Below are 12,617 nucleotides of genomic sequence, written 5' to 3'. Positions count from 1 at the left end.
ACCGTCTGCTGGAGCTGCTCGGGTCGCCGGGCGTCGCTATGGAGATATCCATCCCAAACCAGACGAGTGGGACCGGGCTTTGTGTCCTGGACCTGGACCCCCGCCGTCCCATAGGAGCGATGAGCGTCTGAAACCCGATGGGGCGACGCCCTCTCCACGTGGGATTAAAACAACCTCAGAACCGGGCTCAGAACCGGGCTCAGAACCGGGCTCTGTTTGTGAGTGAGAGCGTCATTTCCTCTCGTCAGAGTGAGAGTTCGTCCTGCGGGAGGATCTTTGCAGGAACGATGGCGGCTATTGTTGGGCGAGGCGTGTGATTGGTGGAGCGTATCGACCGTCGACCGAGTGGAACTAATCCCCCCCCCTCCTCCCCCGCAGACCCTCCAGACGCCCCCTCTGACCCCCCCGGGCGGCTGAGGAGAAGAACCAGAACCAGATGAACGCTCTTTTCATCCGAGAATTATTTCCCTTATTTAAGAAACAATCTCCGGTTTGATTTAAAATTCATTACATTTTAAATATCCATTTTTAAATAAAGTTTTCATTTTTGCCAAAATGAAACTATCCAATTTTTGACAATTTTTAATGGAAGTAAATGTTCCTAAAATATTAACATGGCAAAAATAGTATTTTATTTTCAAATGGTTTCTTTTTAATAAAATATTAAAGTAAATATTATTTCTAAAGGACTTTATTAAATGTTTATTGAACATTTGACCAATGTTTTTATAGCAGACGGACTACTTTGATTGCGGTAACAAAATAAATAAATATATAAATTGTCCCACCATTTAAAAAATGGTTTTATACTTTTTAAAATAAATTAGAAAAAAAATGTAATTGTATGTTTAATAAACAATTCAATAATAATCATGAGTTAAATTATAAAATATTTAAAACTTGAAACGCACAAATATAAACCAGAATCAACTATTCTTTATCTACATGAACTTCATTTGCTACATTTTATTCTTTATTTTATTAATGTACAGGGTTTATACTTTTAACAGATTTTTAATAAAAACTAATTTTTTATTTTTTATTTGTGTAAAATGAACAAATCGAAAAAAAAATGTTTACAGATCAGTTTACCAATATTTTTGAAGATTTCTTTCACGATCAATAATTTCTCCTTGTGTTCACGTCACAAGTCTTTATTGTCGTCGAATATTTTATTTTCTGTCTCCTGAAAAGATTAATTTTAAAGAGACGGAAGAAAAATATTTCGGACCACAGAATTATTTTCGGATTAAAGAAAAACGTGAAGTTTCGTATTCTTGAATATTTCGGTGAAGCTGAGACGGAACTGATTATTCTTTATTATGTTTATATTTAGTTTATTTTTTGTTTTCGGCTGCAAATTTGAACCTCAGATTTCAAATGTTCAGCTTTTAATTTTGGGGGAGAAGAAGAGGAACGATGAACCCAAGAACAATGTAAAGTCCCACAGCGGCGTCCGGCGAGGAAGACGAAGACGAGGGACGAGGAAGAAGAGGAACGATGAACCCAAGAACAATGTAAAGTCCCACAGCGGCGTCCGGCGAGGAAGACGAAGACGAGGAAGACGAGGGACGAGGCGTCCTTTACACGCTCAGTCCGTCTCCGTGGAGCCTCGAGGTGTCACGTTTCCACCTCCAGGGAGCAACCAATCAGGCGCTGTTGATCTTTGACACCGACCGCCATCCCCCGCCAGCGGCAGCAGGGGGCGTCCTAAATACGGAACAAACGAGTGGACCGGAACCGTTGGTCTGGCTGCGGGGGGGGGAGGGGGGGTCTTCTGCTTCAATGAAAGATTTCAAGTGTTAAACATTCGAAGTGTTGTCATAGTAACCAGAATCAGGATGGGGCGGGGCTTCCTCCTCTCTAAACTCGACTGTTTCGGGTACGTTTGGCGGCCGAAGCCCGTTTAGAAGAATCTGGATCTGAGGAATTTAGGAAACCGCTCTGAGCAGCTCTGACCAGTTGCAGGTGGACAGGTGCATCATGGGAGATTGAGGCCATGCTCAAACTCCAGAGCTCAGTTTGACTGACAGCTCTGGAATCTTCTGTCTCCGTCGCCCCGGGCGACGGCGTCCCGCTCCATTAGTTCGTCTCAATTGGCCGGGCCTGCCTGCCAATCAAACACACAGGCCATGTCCCCGCCCCCTGAGGCCTGCAGCCAACCACATCACTCCGTTTTCTTCTTTCTCCCCCTTCACGGTTCTTGCTGCGATCTTCCTCCTCCTCTTCGTCAGCTCCCTGCACATCACGGCGATGACATCACGGTGCATCGTTCCCACGGCGATGACGTCACCGTGCGTATCGGTGCTGGGCGACAAACACTCGAGAGGAGAGGAAGGAGGGAGGAGGTGCAGGGAGGTGTTGGCGGTTCTGATATGCTAAATGCTCATGCTATCCAGGGGGCGGGGCTAGAGGAGGACACAGAAACAAAAGTTTTCCAAGACAGCTCTTCCGGGTTTCTTTTGTTCCCTTTCACACCGATGGCTCGCCGCCATCCGTCGGTTCTCCGGGTTCTCCAGGTTCTCCGGGTCCCCCTTGAAGACCTCGGGACCGGCCCCGGGGCCAACAGGGGTCACATGACGGGTCTCTCAGTGTTTGACAGGCGTCACCTCTCGGATCAGAAACACAAAGCAGCAGCGACCTCGTATTGTTTGTCATTGTGGGCGGGGTCAGAGACATGGGGGCGGGGTGAACGAGGACAGTTTGATTGACACTTGGTAGATTTATGCGCGAGTCCTCTTGTGCCAGTTTTGTCTAACTTTAACCTGACCTCACGCACTACGGCATTCTGGGTAATCCTGCATCACCGTGTGTTTGCACTCTCCATGCTAACAGTCTTTGTGCTAAGCTAGGCTAACCAACGATCGGCATGGCGTGGTGCTACAGGGAACATGCGTGTTCACATGATCCCTGACACGGAACGTTTATCAATAAGTGGAGGTTTCCTAAACGAGACCAGAGAAACGACTTCATCACGGGGTCGTTGGGGTCGTTGGGGTCGTTAAGGTCGTTAAAAACCAGCTGAAACATTAACGTTTGTGTTTCACCCAGACGAAAGAGATCGTAATCCGGTTAAAATAGTCTGGTTAAAATAGCTCATTATAGTTTGAGAAATTAGTTGTAATATATTTATGGGGGCCGAAAGGTTCTCGGTTAAAATGGTCCCTCCCCCATCTGTCCGCTGTAAGCAGCCAGTCATCGGCGTAATGAGACATGAAGCCCAGAATACATCCCTGAGGAACTCCACTCTGTTCTGATTTAATGTGTTGCATTCTCTGTCTCCGTCCCGGTTTGACGTTTCCCCGGGTCCAGACCTGAAACCCGATCCGCTTTGACGAGAAGTCGCTGCAGGGTTTCTGAGTGTGAGCGGCAGGGGGGGTCGGGTTTCTGGACGTCGATCAGATAGCTTTGTCTCGTAGCTTGTAGCTTTTTGTCTGAGCCTGTCAGGACAGACTCGGGTTGCACGAACCCACACAGCCACACAATGGGGCGGCGTACCTCCAGGGGGCGTCGGTCAGGTGACCGCGCCGCTCAGCTGTGGGAAAGTCCGGTGCTCTAACGGATGAACCGAATCCTAATCTGTTAATCTGGTGGGAATATTTGCTGCTAGTCCAGGAGGCAGAACGGAGTACTGCGTTCAGCTCGTCGGTGTCCAAACCAGAACCAAAACGGAATTAAGGGAACCTTTGGTTTGCTGCCCTCTAGTGGACAAAGTCTCTAGAGCAGATTGTCGATGTGTCAGTCGGTAAATACTTTGGTTCCTGTGAGTGTCTGGCCTTGAGCGTGGCGCCGGATGTTCCTGCACTTGAACACATCTGGGTTCGGATTCTCCATCTTTGCTTTGGCCCAGAATTTAGATTTGACAGAAGAATTCGTTCATCATTCATTTGGGGAAGGACGGACCCTGAAGGCTGGATTTACGCTGCTGACTGGTTCTGACGGCTGGATTTACGCTGCTGACTGGTTCTGACGGCTGGATTTACGCTGCTGACTGGTTCTGACGGCTGGATTTACGCTGCTGACTGGTTCTGAAGGCTGGATTTACGCTGCTGACTGGTTCTGACGGCTGGATTTATGCTGCTGACTGGTTCTGACGGCTGGATTTATGCTGCTGACTGGTTCTGACGGCTGGATTTACGCTGCTGACTGGTTTTGTAGCCTTCGTACCACCTGAGCCGAGAGCAGCTGCTCCCTCTGAGTCTGCTTAGCGTTAGCGTTAGCGTTAGCGTTAGCGTTAGCGTTAGCGTTAGCGTTAGCGTTAGCGTTAGCGTTAGCGTAAGCGTTAGCGTTAGCGACGTGCAGCTTTGAACTTTAATCTGTCAGAAGGACTGACAGACGACCTGGACCCACCCCCCCTCACCCGGCCTTCAGAGACCTGCACAGATTAAACAGTCGATCACCCTGATGCATGCTGGGAGCCGAGGCTCCACAGGTGAAATGTGAGGGTCGGGGGTCGGGGGTCGGACTCAGTATCCTACATTCCTGATAAAGTCGAGTAATTGCTCCAGAATCCTTTAAAGCCATGCGGGATCCAGACGAGGACCCGGATCAGCACCAGAATCCAGAATCTGATGGCTTGTACTAATAAAACGCTTGGCTCCGCCCCCTCTTCCTAAACGTAAATGGCTGATTATTCCCACGTCACTCACAAGCATCCAATCACGGAGCTGCATCCGCCTCTCCTCAGGTTCTCCCGGGGCGAGTACACGGTGGAGGTGGCGATCAACGACTACCTGGACGTCTACTGTCCGCACTACGAGGGGGCGGAGCCGGCCGTGGCCATGGAGGACTACGTGCTGTACATGGTGAACTACGACGGCTACGCCGCCTGCGACCACCGGGGGAACGGCTTCAAGCGCTGGGAGTGCCGCCGGCCGCGGGGGCCCAACGGGCCGCTCAAGTTCTCCGAGAAGTTCCAGCTGTTCACGCCCTTCAGCCTGGGCTTTGAGTTCAGGCCCGGACACGAGTACTACTACATCTGTGAGTACTACACACAGTACACTGCTGAGCACTGTGCTAGCACCAGAGGACAAACGTGTTCATTCCAGGTCTAGAGCTCCATCGGATCCCAGACCCAGAATGTTTGGGATGCTGTCCACCAGGACCTGGTTCCAGAAGAAGCCCTGGGTCATTCTAGAGGGGTCAGAGTCCACCAGGACCTGGTTCCAGAAGAAGCCCTGGGTCATTCTAGAGGGGTCAGAGTCCACCAGGACCTGGTTCCAGAAGAAGCCCTGAGTCATTCTAGAGGGGTCAGAGTCCACCAGGACCTGGTTCCAGAAGAAGCCCTGGGTCATTCTAGAGGGGTCAGAGTCCACCAGGACCTGGTTCCAGAAGAAGCCCTGGGTCATTCTAGAGGGGTCAGAGTCCACCAGGACCTGGTTCCAGAAGAAGCCCTGGGTCATTCTAGCGGCAGCTAAAGGGTCTCTGGAAGACCTGGTCCTGGACCATCAGAGACTTGACTATCTGTTATTGATCGGCTTGACCGGAGCTTTATGGGTTATCAGATGATAGCTTAGCATCGACCCGTTAGCGTGGAGCAGCCTTTACAAAAATAAACGTGGAGAACTCTAACATTATGTGTGTGTCTGTGTGTGTGTGTGTGTGTGTGTGTGTGTGTGTGTGTGTGTGTGTGTGTCTCTGTGTGTGTGTCTGTGTGTGTGTGTGTGTCTCTGTGTGTGTGTGTGTGTGTGTGTGTGTCTCTGTGTGTGTGTGTGTGTGTGTGTGTCTCTGTGTGTGTGTGTGTGTGTGTGTGTGTGTGTGTGTGTGTGTGTGTGTGTGTGTGTGTGTGTGTGTGTGTGTTTCTCCTCAGCGTCTCCTCATCCAAACCTGGCTGGGAAACCATGTCTGAAACTCAGAATCTACGTCAAGCCAACCAGTAAGTAGCAGCTCCTCCTCTTGCTCCTCCTCTTGCTCCTCCTCTTGCTCCTCCTCTTCCTCCTGCTCCTCCTCTTCTTCCTATCAGTCATGTGACCTTTATTCTTCTCTCTCAGATGATTCGGTGTACGACTCTCCGGAGCCTTTCCTGACCGACACCGCCGGCGGCTGCAGCCCCGCCCTGCCCCGCCTGCCCCGCCTCCCTCTCCTGTCCCTGATGTTGCTCAGCCTCCTCTTCATCCTCCTCCTCACCTCGTAGCTCCTCCTCCTCCTCCTCTTCCTTCTGGACCAATCTGAAAAGAAATGACCAAACTGAGGCCAACCCCTCTGACCCCTGACCTTCATCTGAGTGACCCCGGTGGGAGGAGCCTGGGATGCTGGATGGTTGTTAAGGAACAGAAATCAATACACGGAACCCGACAGAGACGGGAAGGTTCCACACAGGAAACGGAACCCGGCAGAGACGGGAAGGTTCCAGTCAGGAAACGGCACCCGACAGACGGGAAGGTTCCACACAGGAAACGGCACCCGACAGAGACGGGAAGGTTCCACACAGGAAACGGAACCCGACAGACGGGAAGGTTCCACACAGGAAACGGAACCCGACAGACGGGAAGGTTCCACACAGGAAACGGCACCCGACAGAGACGGGAAGGTTCCACACAGGAAACGGAACCCGAGAGACGGGAAGGTTCCACACAGGAAACGGCACCCGACAGAGACGGGAAGGTTCCAGTCAGGAAACGGAACCCGACAGACGGGAAGGTTCCACACAGGAAACGGAATCCGGCAGAGACGGGAAGGTTCCACACAGGAAACGGCACCCGACAGAGACGGGAAGGTTCCACACAGGAAACGGAACCCGACAGACGGGAAGGTTCCAGTCAGGAAACGGAACCCGACAGACGGGAAGGTTCCACACAGGAAACGGAACCCGGCAGAGACGGGAAGGTTCCACACAGGAAACGGAACCCGACAGACGGGAAGGTTCCACACAGGAAACGGAACCCGGCAGAGACGGGAAGGTTCCAGTCAGGAAACGGAACCCGACAGACGGGAAGGTTCCACACAGGAAACGGAACCCGGCAGAGACGGGAAGGTTCCAGTCAGGAAAGGGAACCCGACAGACGGGAAGGTTCCACACAGGAAACGGAACCCGACAGACGGGAAGGTTCCAGTCAGGAAAGGGAACCCGACAGACGGGAAGGTTCCACACAGGAAACGGAATCCGGCAGAGACGGGAAGGTTCCACACAGGAAACGGAACCCGACAGACGGGAAGGTTCCACACAGGAAACGGAACCCGGCAGAGACGGGACGGTTCCAGTCACTTCCTGGTTTCCTCACCCAGCCCACTCGACCCAGTAGAACCAGAACCAGAACCTCCAGAGTGTTCGGGGTCATTTTATCGTCTCACTAATGATTAGAGTCGCAGGAATAATAAAGATTACACAATCGATATAATTCATCTATCCGGTATTTATGCACTCATGACATCATCAGGACATGATGACATCATGTCCAACAACATTCTTTATAATAGCATCTCTCCCAGCACTAGCTAACTTAGCATTAGCTCTCGTTGAAGCTAGCGAAGCTTTGCTCCACGGTTGGAACAGGCTAACGTAGCATCACGAGCTAATTTACCTTGACCAGGTGAGGAGGAGGAGGAGTCAGGTTAATTTCTGATAAAACATTCCTGCCTCGCTCTGCCAAAGACTAGCGTTTGTATCGGGGGTGTTGAGGGGCGGTGCCGCTTCTAATGGGGCGGGGCTAAAGTAGAAATGAATGTTTGGCACAAACAAAAGTGAACCAATCAAAAATGGTGCTGAATGTTTGGACTTGTGTTCTGGAGAAACGGAGGCGAAGCAGCACGATGGGCGTGTCCCGCGTGGAGACGAGCAGGGCATGCTGGGAAACGCAGTAAATATGATGACGCAGCGCTTGGACTCCGGTGGAGAACAGAACCGAGCGGACCTCGTCTGCTGCTTTGGTTCCGGCTTGTTGCTGCTGTTTCTTTCTTGTTTACGGTCCGACTCGTGTCACAGTGCATTCTGGTCCTTGTAGTCCTGTGCTTTCTGGTTCTGTTGAGTAACGGCGTCTGGTTTACAGCATCTCTGCAGCTCAATCATGCGGAGGAGAAAGTCCGAATGTTCTTCTGTCCTCCAAAGACTAGAGGCCTCTCTGTGTTCTTATTGGATGCTTAGACAGTCCTGTTGAAGGAGCTGATCTGATTGGCTGTCAGGATTTCAGAAAAAACAAAAGCAAATTCCTGAACGAACGTTTGATGAATCCACCAATAGAGACGTTCCACGGAGACGCCTGCTGGTTCCGCTTCTTCCTGTCCGTTAGCCGAGCGGGAGGTCTCGCCACAGCCCCCCCCCCCCCCTCTGTGTGACGGGGGGGGGGGGGGGGGGGGGGGGACATCGTCTCCAAGGAAACCATCGCTAAGCTACCAGTGATCGGCTACAATGAACCGTCCGTAGGGGGCGCCGGAGAGCTGAGCGGGTCAAAGGACTGCAGGTGAAGCCCCCCCTCGTCGTCTGGACGGGTCCGAACCCAAAAACCTCGTAGCGACCATGAACAGACCGGTTGTTCTGGTTCCGCAGAAGACCCAAACGGTCCAGAACCATCTGGATCAGACCGGGGGAGGGGGGTCCTGTTCTGTGGTGCCGGACCTTCTGCTGCCTCTGGATCAGCGTCTGTTGGGTCTGACTCAGGCCAGACCCAGACCCGACTCAGGCCCGACTCAGACCCGACTCAGGCCCGACTCAGACCCGACTCAGACCCAACCCTGACCCGACTCAGGCCCGACTCAGTCCCGACCCTGACCCGACTCAGGCCCGACTCAGACCCAACCCTGACCCGACCCAGACCCGACTCAGGCCCGACTCAGACCCAACCCTGACCCGACTCAGGCCCGACTCAGACCCAACCCTGACCCGACCCAGACCCGACTCAGGCCCGACTCAGACCCGACTCAGGCCTGACTCAGGCCCGACTCAGGCCCGACTCAGACCCAACCCTGACCCGACTCAGACCCAACCCTGACCCGACTCAGACCCGACTCAGACGCGACCCTGACCCGACCCAGACCCGACTCAGGCCCGACCCTGACCCGACTCAGACCCGACTCAGGCCTGACTCAGGCCCGACTCAGGCCCGACTCAGACCCAACCCTGACCCGACTCAGACCCGACCCTGACCCGACTCAGACCCGACTCAGACCCGACACATTAAACCCATTTATGGATTAAGAATCAGTTAAAAATAAACATCAGCTCTGATTCACTTTGACTTTTCATGTTGGTGTATAAAGATACCAGAACCATCCAGAACCTTCTGGTGCTGATCCAGATCACCGTGTGGACGGTGTAGATCCTGATGTTAGAACCATCCAGAACCTTCTGGTGCTGATCCAGTTCGGGGGGGGGTCTGTGCTGTTCTCGTAGTCTCTTTAACATCTGTCTGGGTCGTCGGTTCCGGAGGGGGCGGGGCTCTACAGCGTCCTTATCGGACTCTCGGTAACTTCCGGCCGGGTCTCGTATCATTTGATGGGATTCGAACCTTCAGCTTCACGCTCCGTTGCTGCTGTTCGGTCAGAGCTCCGCTTCGTGACGGGGGAGGCGCCGGATAACACGACCCCCCCGCTGCGGGTCTCTGGGGGGGCTGCTTCCTGGGGAGCCGGGTCTGTCTGCCTTTAATGGGACCGTCGATTTAATGAATGGGTTGCCATGGAAACGACCCGTCACGACACGCGGGCTCCGTATAAAAGAGGGACGGGACGCGGAGACGGTCCAGACGGTCTGCTGCCCCGGAGCCACGTGCACGATCCAGCCGAATCCTGCACGAGCACGAGCACGAGCACGAGCACGCGCTTCTCCTCAGCACCTTGAACAGGTAAGAAGACGATCGAAGTCCTTTAACGAGGAGTCCATGTTTCACAGAACCTCGATGGTTCTGGTGGTTCTGGTGGTTCTGGTGGTTCTGGTGGTTCTGGTGTTGGAGAACAGAAGCTGCTGTTTGTGAAATAATTCCGTTTTTGTGTTTAAAGGAAAAGAAAGAAAAGTTATTCTAATCATGTCCTCTGCCTGCCTGTCTGTCTGTCTGTCTGTCTGCCTGTCTGTCTTTCTGACTGTCTGTCTGTCTGTCTGTCTGTCTGTCTGTCTGTCTGTCTGCCTGCCTGTCTGCCTGTCTGCCTGTCTGCCTGTCTGTCTGTCTGCCTGTCTGTCTGCCTGTCTGCCTGTCTGCCTGTCTGTCTGTCTGCCTGTCTGACTGTCTGTCTGCCTGTCTGTCTTTCTGACTGTCTGTCTGTCTGTCTGACACCTGTCTCGCTGCAGCACCAGGTGTTTCCATCAGGATGAAACTGACTCCTCCCCCTGAGGTGAAACTCGGTGAGTAATCATTAACCCTTCATGAATTTATCTTCATAATAATTACAACCGATGAAACAGCAGCAGGCACTCCGATTGGCTCCGGCTGACCCCTCCCCCACCGTCTGCCCCGCCCCTCAGGTCGGGAACGCTGGCGGCAGCAGAACGTCATCGGAGCGTTTGCCGAGCTGCGGCGGCTCATCCCGACTCACCCCCCCGACAAGAAGCTCAGCAAGAGCCAGATCCTGAGCCACGCCCTCAGGTACATCCACTTCCTGGACCGGCTGCTGATGGACCAGGACCTCGGGAGGGTTCCCTGGGTTCCCTGGGACGGGCAGCAGGGAACGCCGTCTCCGAACTCCAGCTGGGAGGGGGACTCGGACCTCGGCGAGGAGGGTTCTCTGCAGGACCTGAGAACCTCTGACTCGTTCTAGTCGTAACTAACATGGTGATGTCATCGTGTCATGTGATATTCACATCTAGAACCAGGTTCCTTCATGTTAAAGGAACCTTTGGTGCTTTTATTTTGTATTTGTATTTGTATTTGTTGCTCATTGTGTCAGATCAATAAAACATTTATTCTGATATTGTGTTTTAACGTATTCTTACAGTAAGAGGGTGCAGTGGGTAGCGCTGTCTCCACACAGCAAGGAGGTTCTGGGTTCCATTCCTTTCTGGGTGGAGTTTGGATGTTCTCTCTGTCTGCGTGGGTTCTCTCCGGGTTCTCTGGGTTCCTCTCTGTCTGCGTGGGTTCTCTCCGGGTTCCTCTCTGCCCGCGTGGATTCTCTCCGGGTTCTCCGGGTTCCTCTCGGCCTGCGTGGGTTCTCTCCGGGTTCTCCGGGTTCCTCTCTGTCTGCGTGGGTTCTCTCCGGGTTCTCCGGGTTCCTCTCTGTCTGCGTGGGTTCTCTCTGGGTTCTCCGGGTTCCTCTCTGTCTGCGTGGGTTCTCTCCGGGTTCTCCGGGTTCCTCTCTGCCTGCGTGGGTTCTCTCCGGGTTCTCCGGGTTCCTCTCTGTCTGCGTGGATTCTCTCCGGGTTCTCCGGGTTCCTCTCGGCCTGCGTGGGTTCTCTCCGGGTTCTCCGGGTTCCTCTCTGTCTGCGTGGGTTCTCTCCGGGTTCTCCGGGTTCCTCTCTGTCTGCATGGGTTCTCTCTGGGTTCTCCGGGTTCCTCTCTGTCTGCGTGGGTTCTCTCCGGGTTCCTCTCTGCCTGCGTGGGTTCTCTCCGGGTTCTCCGGTTTCCTCTCTGCCTGCGTGGGTTCTCTCAGGGTTCTCCGGGTTCCTCTCTGTCTGCGTGGGTTCTCTCAGGGTTCTCCGGTTTCCTCTCTGCCTGCGTGGGTTCTCTCAAGGTTCTCCGGGTTCCTCTCTGTCTGCGTGGGTTCTCTCCGGGTTCTCCGGGTTCCTCTCTGTCTGCATGGGTTCTCTCTGGGTTCTCCGGGTTCCTCTCTGTCTGCGTGGGTTCTCTCTGGGTTCTCCGGTTTCCTCTCTGTCCGTGTGGCGACACGTCCGGGGTGTACCCCACCTCTCGCCCGGATGAGGCGGGTGTCGATCGATGATCGGGGTGATTGATTGATTTCATTTCTCTTTGTTTTTCTAACAGAACGTCCCGCGTGATGAAGTCAACGCCATCCTCCTCTTCGTCCATCAGTGGGCGTCGGCAGCGTGTCTTTCCCACAGGAGGAGGTGTGGCCTGTCACCATAACCATAAACATCTCAGCCAATCAAACGGCTCCAGACAACAGGTCCCAGAGGAGAGGGGGCGTGTTTCAATTAGCAGAGCTGAGTGGCTAGACTCCGCCCAGCTGGTTTATCTGCTCTGACATCATCACCGTGGACGGGTCAAAGGTCGTTCCCTTTACTTTGATACCCTCAATTATAAAGAAGGTAAAAACAATCATGATGTTTATCTGTTTAGAACGGACTGAAGATTCTTTAATGTTCTGCTCCCGATCAGATAGAGCCCGACCCAGAGGTGGGAACCAGAACCAAGAACCAGATCCACGCTGGTCCTCGCTAATTGAAACTCCTCCCCCTCCTCCCCTCTGGGACCTGTCGCTGTCGTCTCTCTGGGGGCCATCCGGTTGGTTCAGATTCTTATCAGCTCCACAGCCACTCACCATTGGCAGGTTACGGTGATAGGCCACGCCCCCTCCTGACCTGTGACCCTCCAGTCAGAACTGGGGCCTGATATCAGACTCGACTGTGGGAAACACGACCCGCTGATGGTCACAGAGGAAGAGGAAGCTGATGAAGAGGACTCTCTGTGTGGGTCAGGTGATAAACCATGATGACATCATCATCATGTGACCTCAGGTCAGTCTGGTTCATTTTTAATCTAATTTCATGTGATCCTAAGAATGTAAACATGGAAACAAAG

The 12,617-nt window shown here is 53.1% G+C and overlaps 2 protein-coding genes across 2 annotated transcripts in view; one reads left to right on the top strand and one right to left on the bottom strand.

The window, feature by feature from the left end:
* stil (STIL centriolar assembly protein) overlaps positions 1–2,270 on the bottom strand; it is a 15,536-nt gene extending 13,266 nt beyond the window's left edge. Inside the window, exon 1 of the mRNA XM_068743637.1 lies at positions 2,164–2,270. Coding sequence (XP_068599738.1) covers positions 2,164–2,270 — 107 coding nt within the window. The remainder of the gene's footprint in view (positions 1–2,163) is intronic.
* A 2,352-nt stretch (positions 2,271–4,622) lies between these two features.
* On the top strand, positions 4,623–6,159 carry LOC137899600 (ephrin-A2-like). Its single transcript, XM_068743636.1, has 3 exons — positions 4,623–4,980; positions 5,810–5,875; positions 5,991–6,159. Exons 1-3 carry the CDS (start codon positions 4,623–4,625, stop codon positions 6,131–6,133), a joined length of 567 nt encoding a protein of 188 aa, XP_068599737.1. The 3' UTR covers positions 6,134–6,159.
* Positions 6,160–12,617: the final 6,458 nt, after the last annotated feature.

Source organism: Brachionichthys hirsutus, chromosome 9, assembly GCF_040956055.1.
Source record: "Brachionichthys hirsutus isolate HB-005 chromosome 9, CSIRO-AGI_Bhir_v1, whole genome shotgun sequence".
Taxonomy (NCBI): Eukaryota; Metazoa; Chordata; class Actinopteri; order Lophiiformes; family Brachionichthyidae; genus Brachionichthys; species Brachionichthys hirsutus.
Note: the sequence above shows the minus strand (reverse complement) of the source record. Positions and strands in the feature narration are given on the sequence as shown.

Excerpts from the sequence above, each read along its gene's own strand:
- LOC137899600 (XM_068743636.1), top strand. The coding sequence starts at position 4,623 with ATGGCTGATTATTCCCACGTCACTCACAAGCATCCAATCACGGAGCTG. Across the intron at positions 4,981-5,809 it reads ACACGAGTACTACTACATCT|CGTCTCCTCATCCAAACCTG; the intron begins GTGAGTACTACA and ends GTTTCTCCTCAG. Across the intron at positions 5,876-5,990 it reads AATCTACGTCAAGCCAACCA|ATGATTCGGTGTACGACTCT; the intron begins GTAAGTAGCAGC and ends CTTCTCTCTCAG.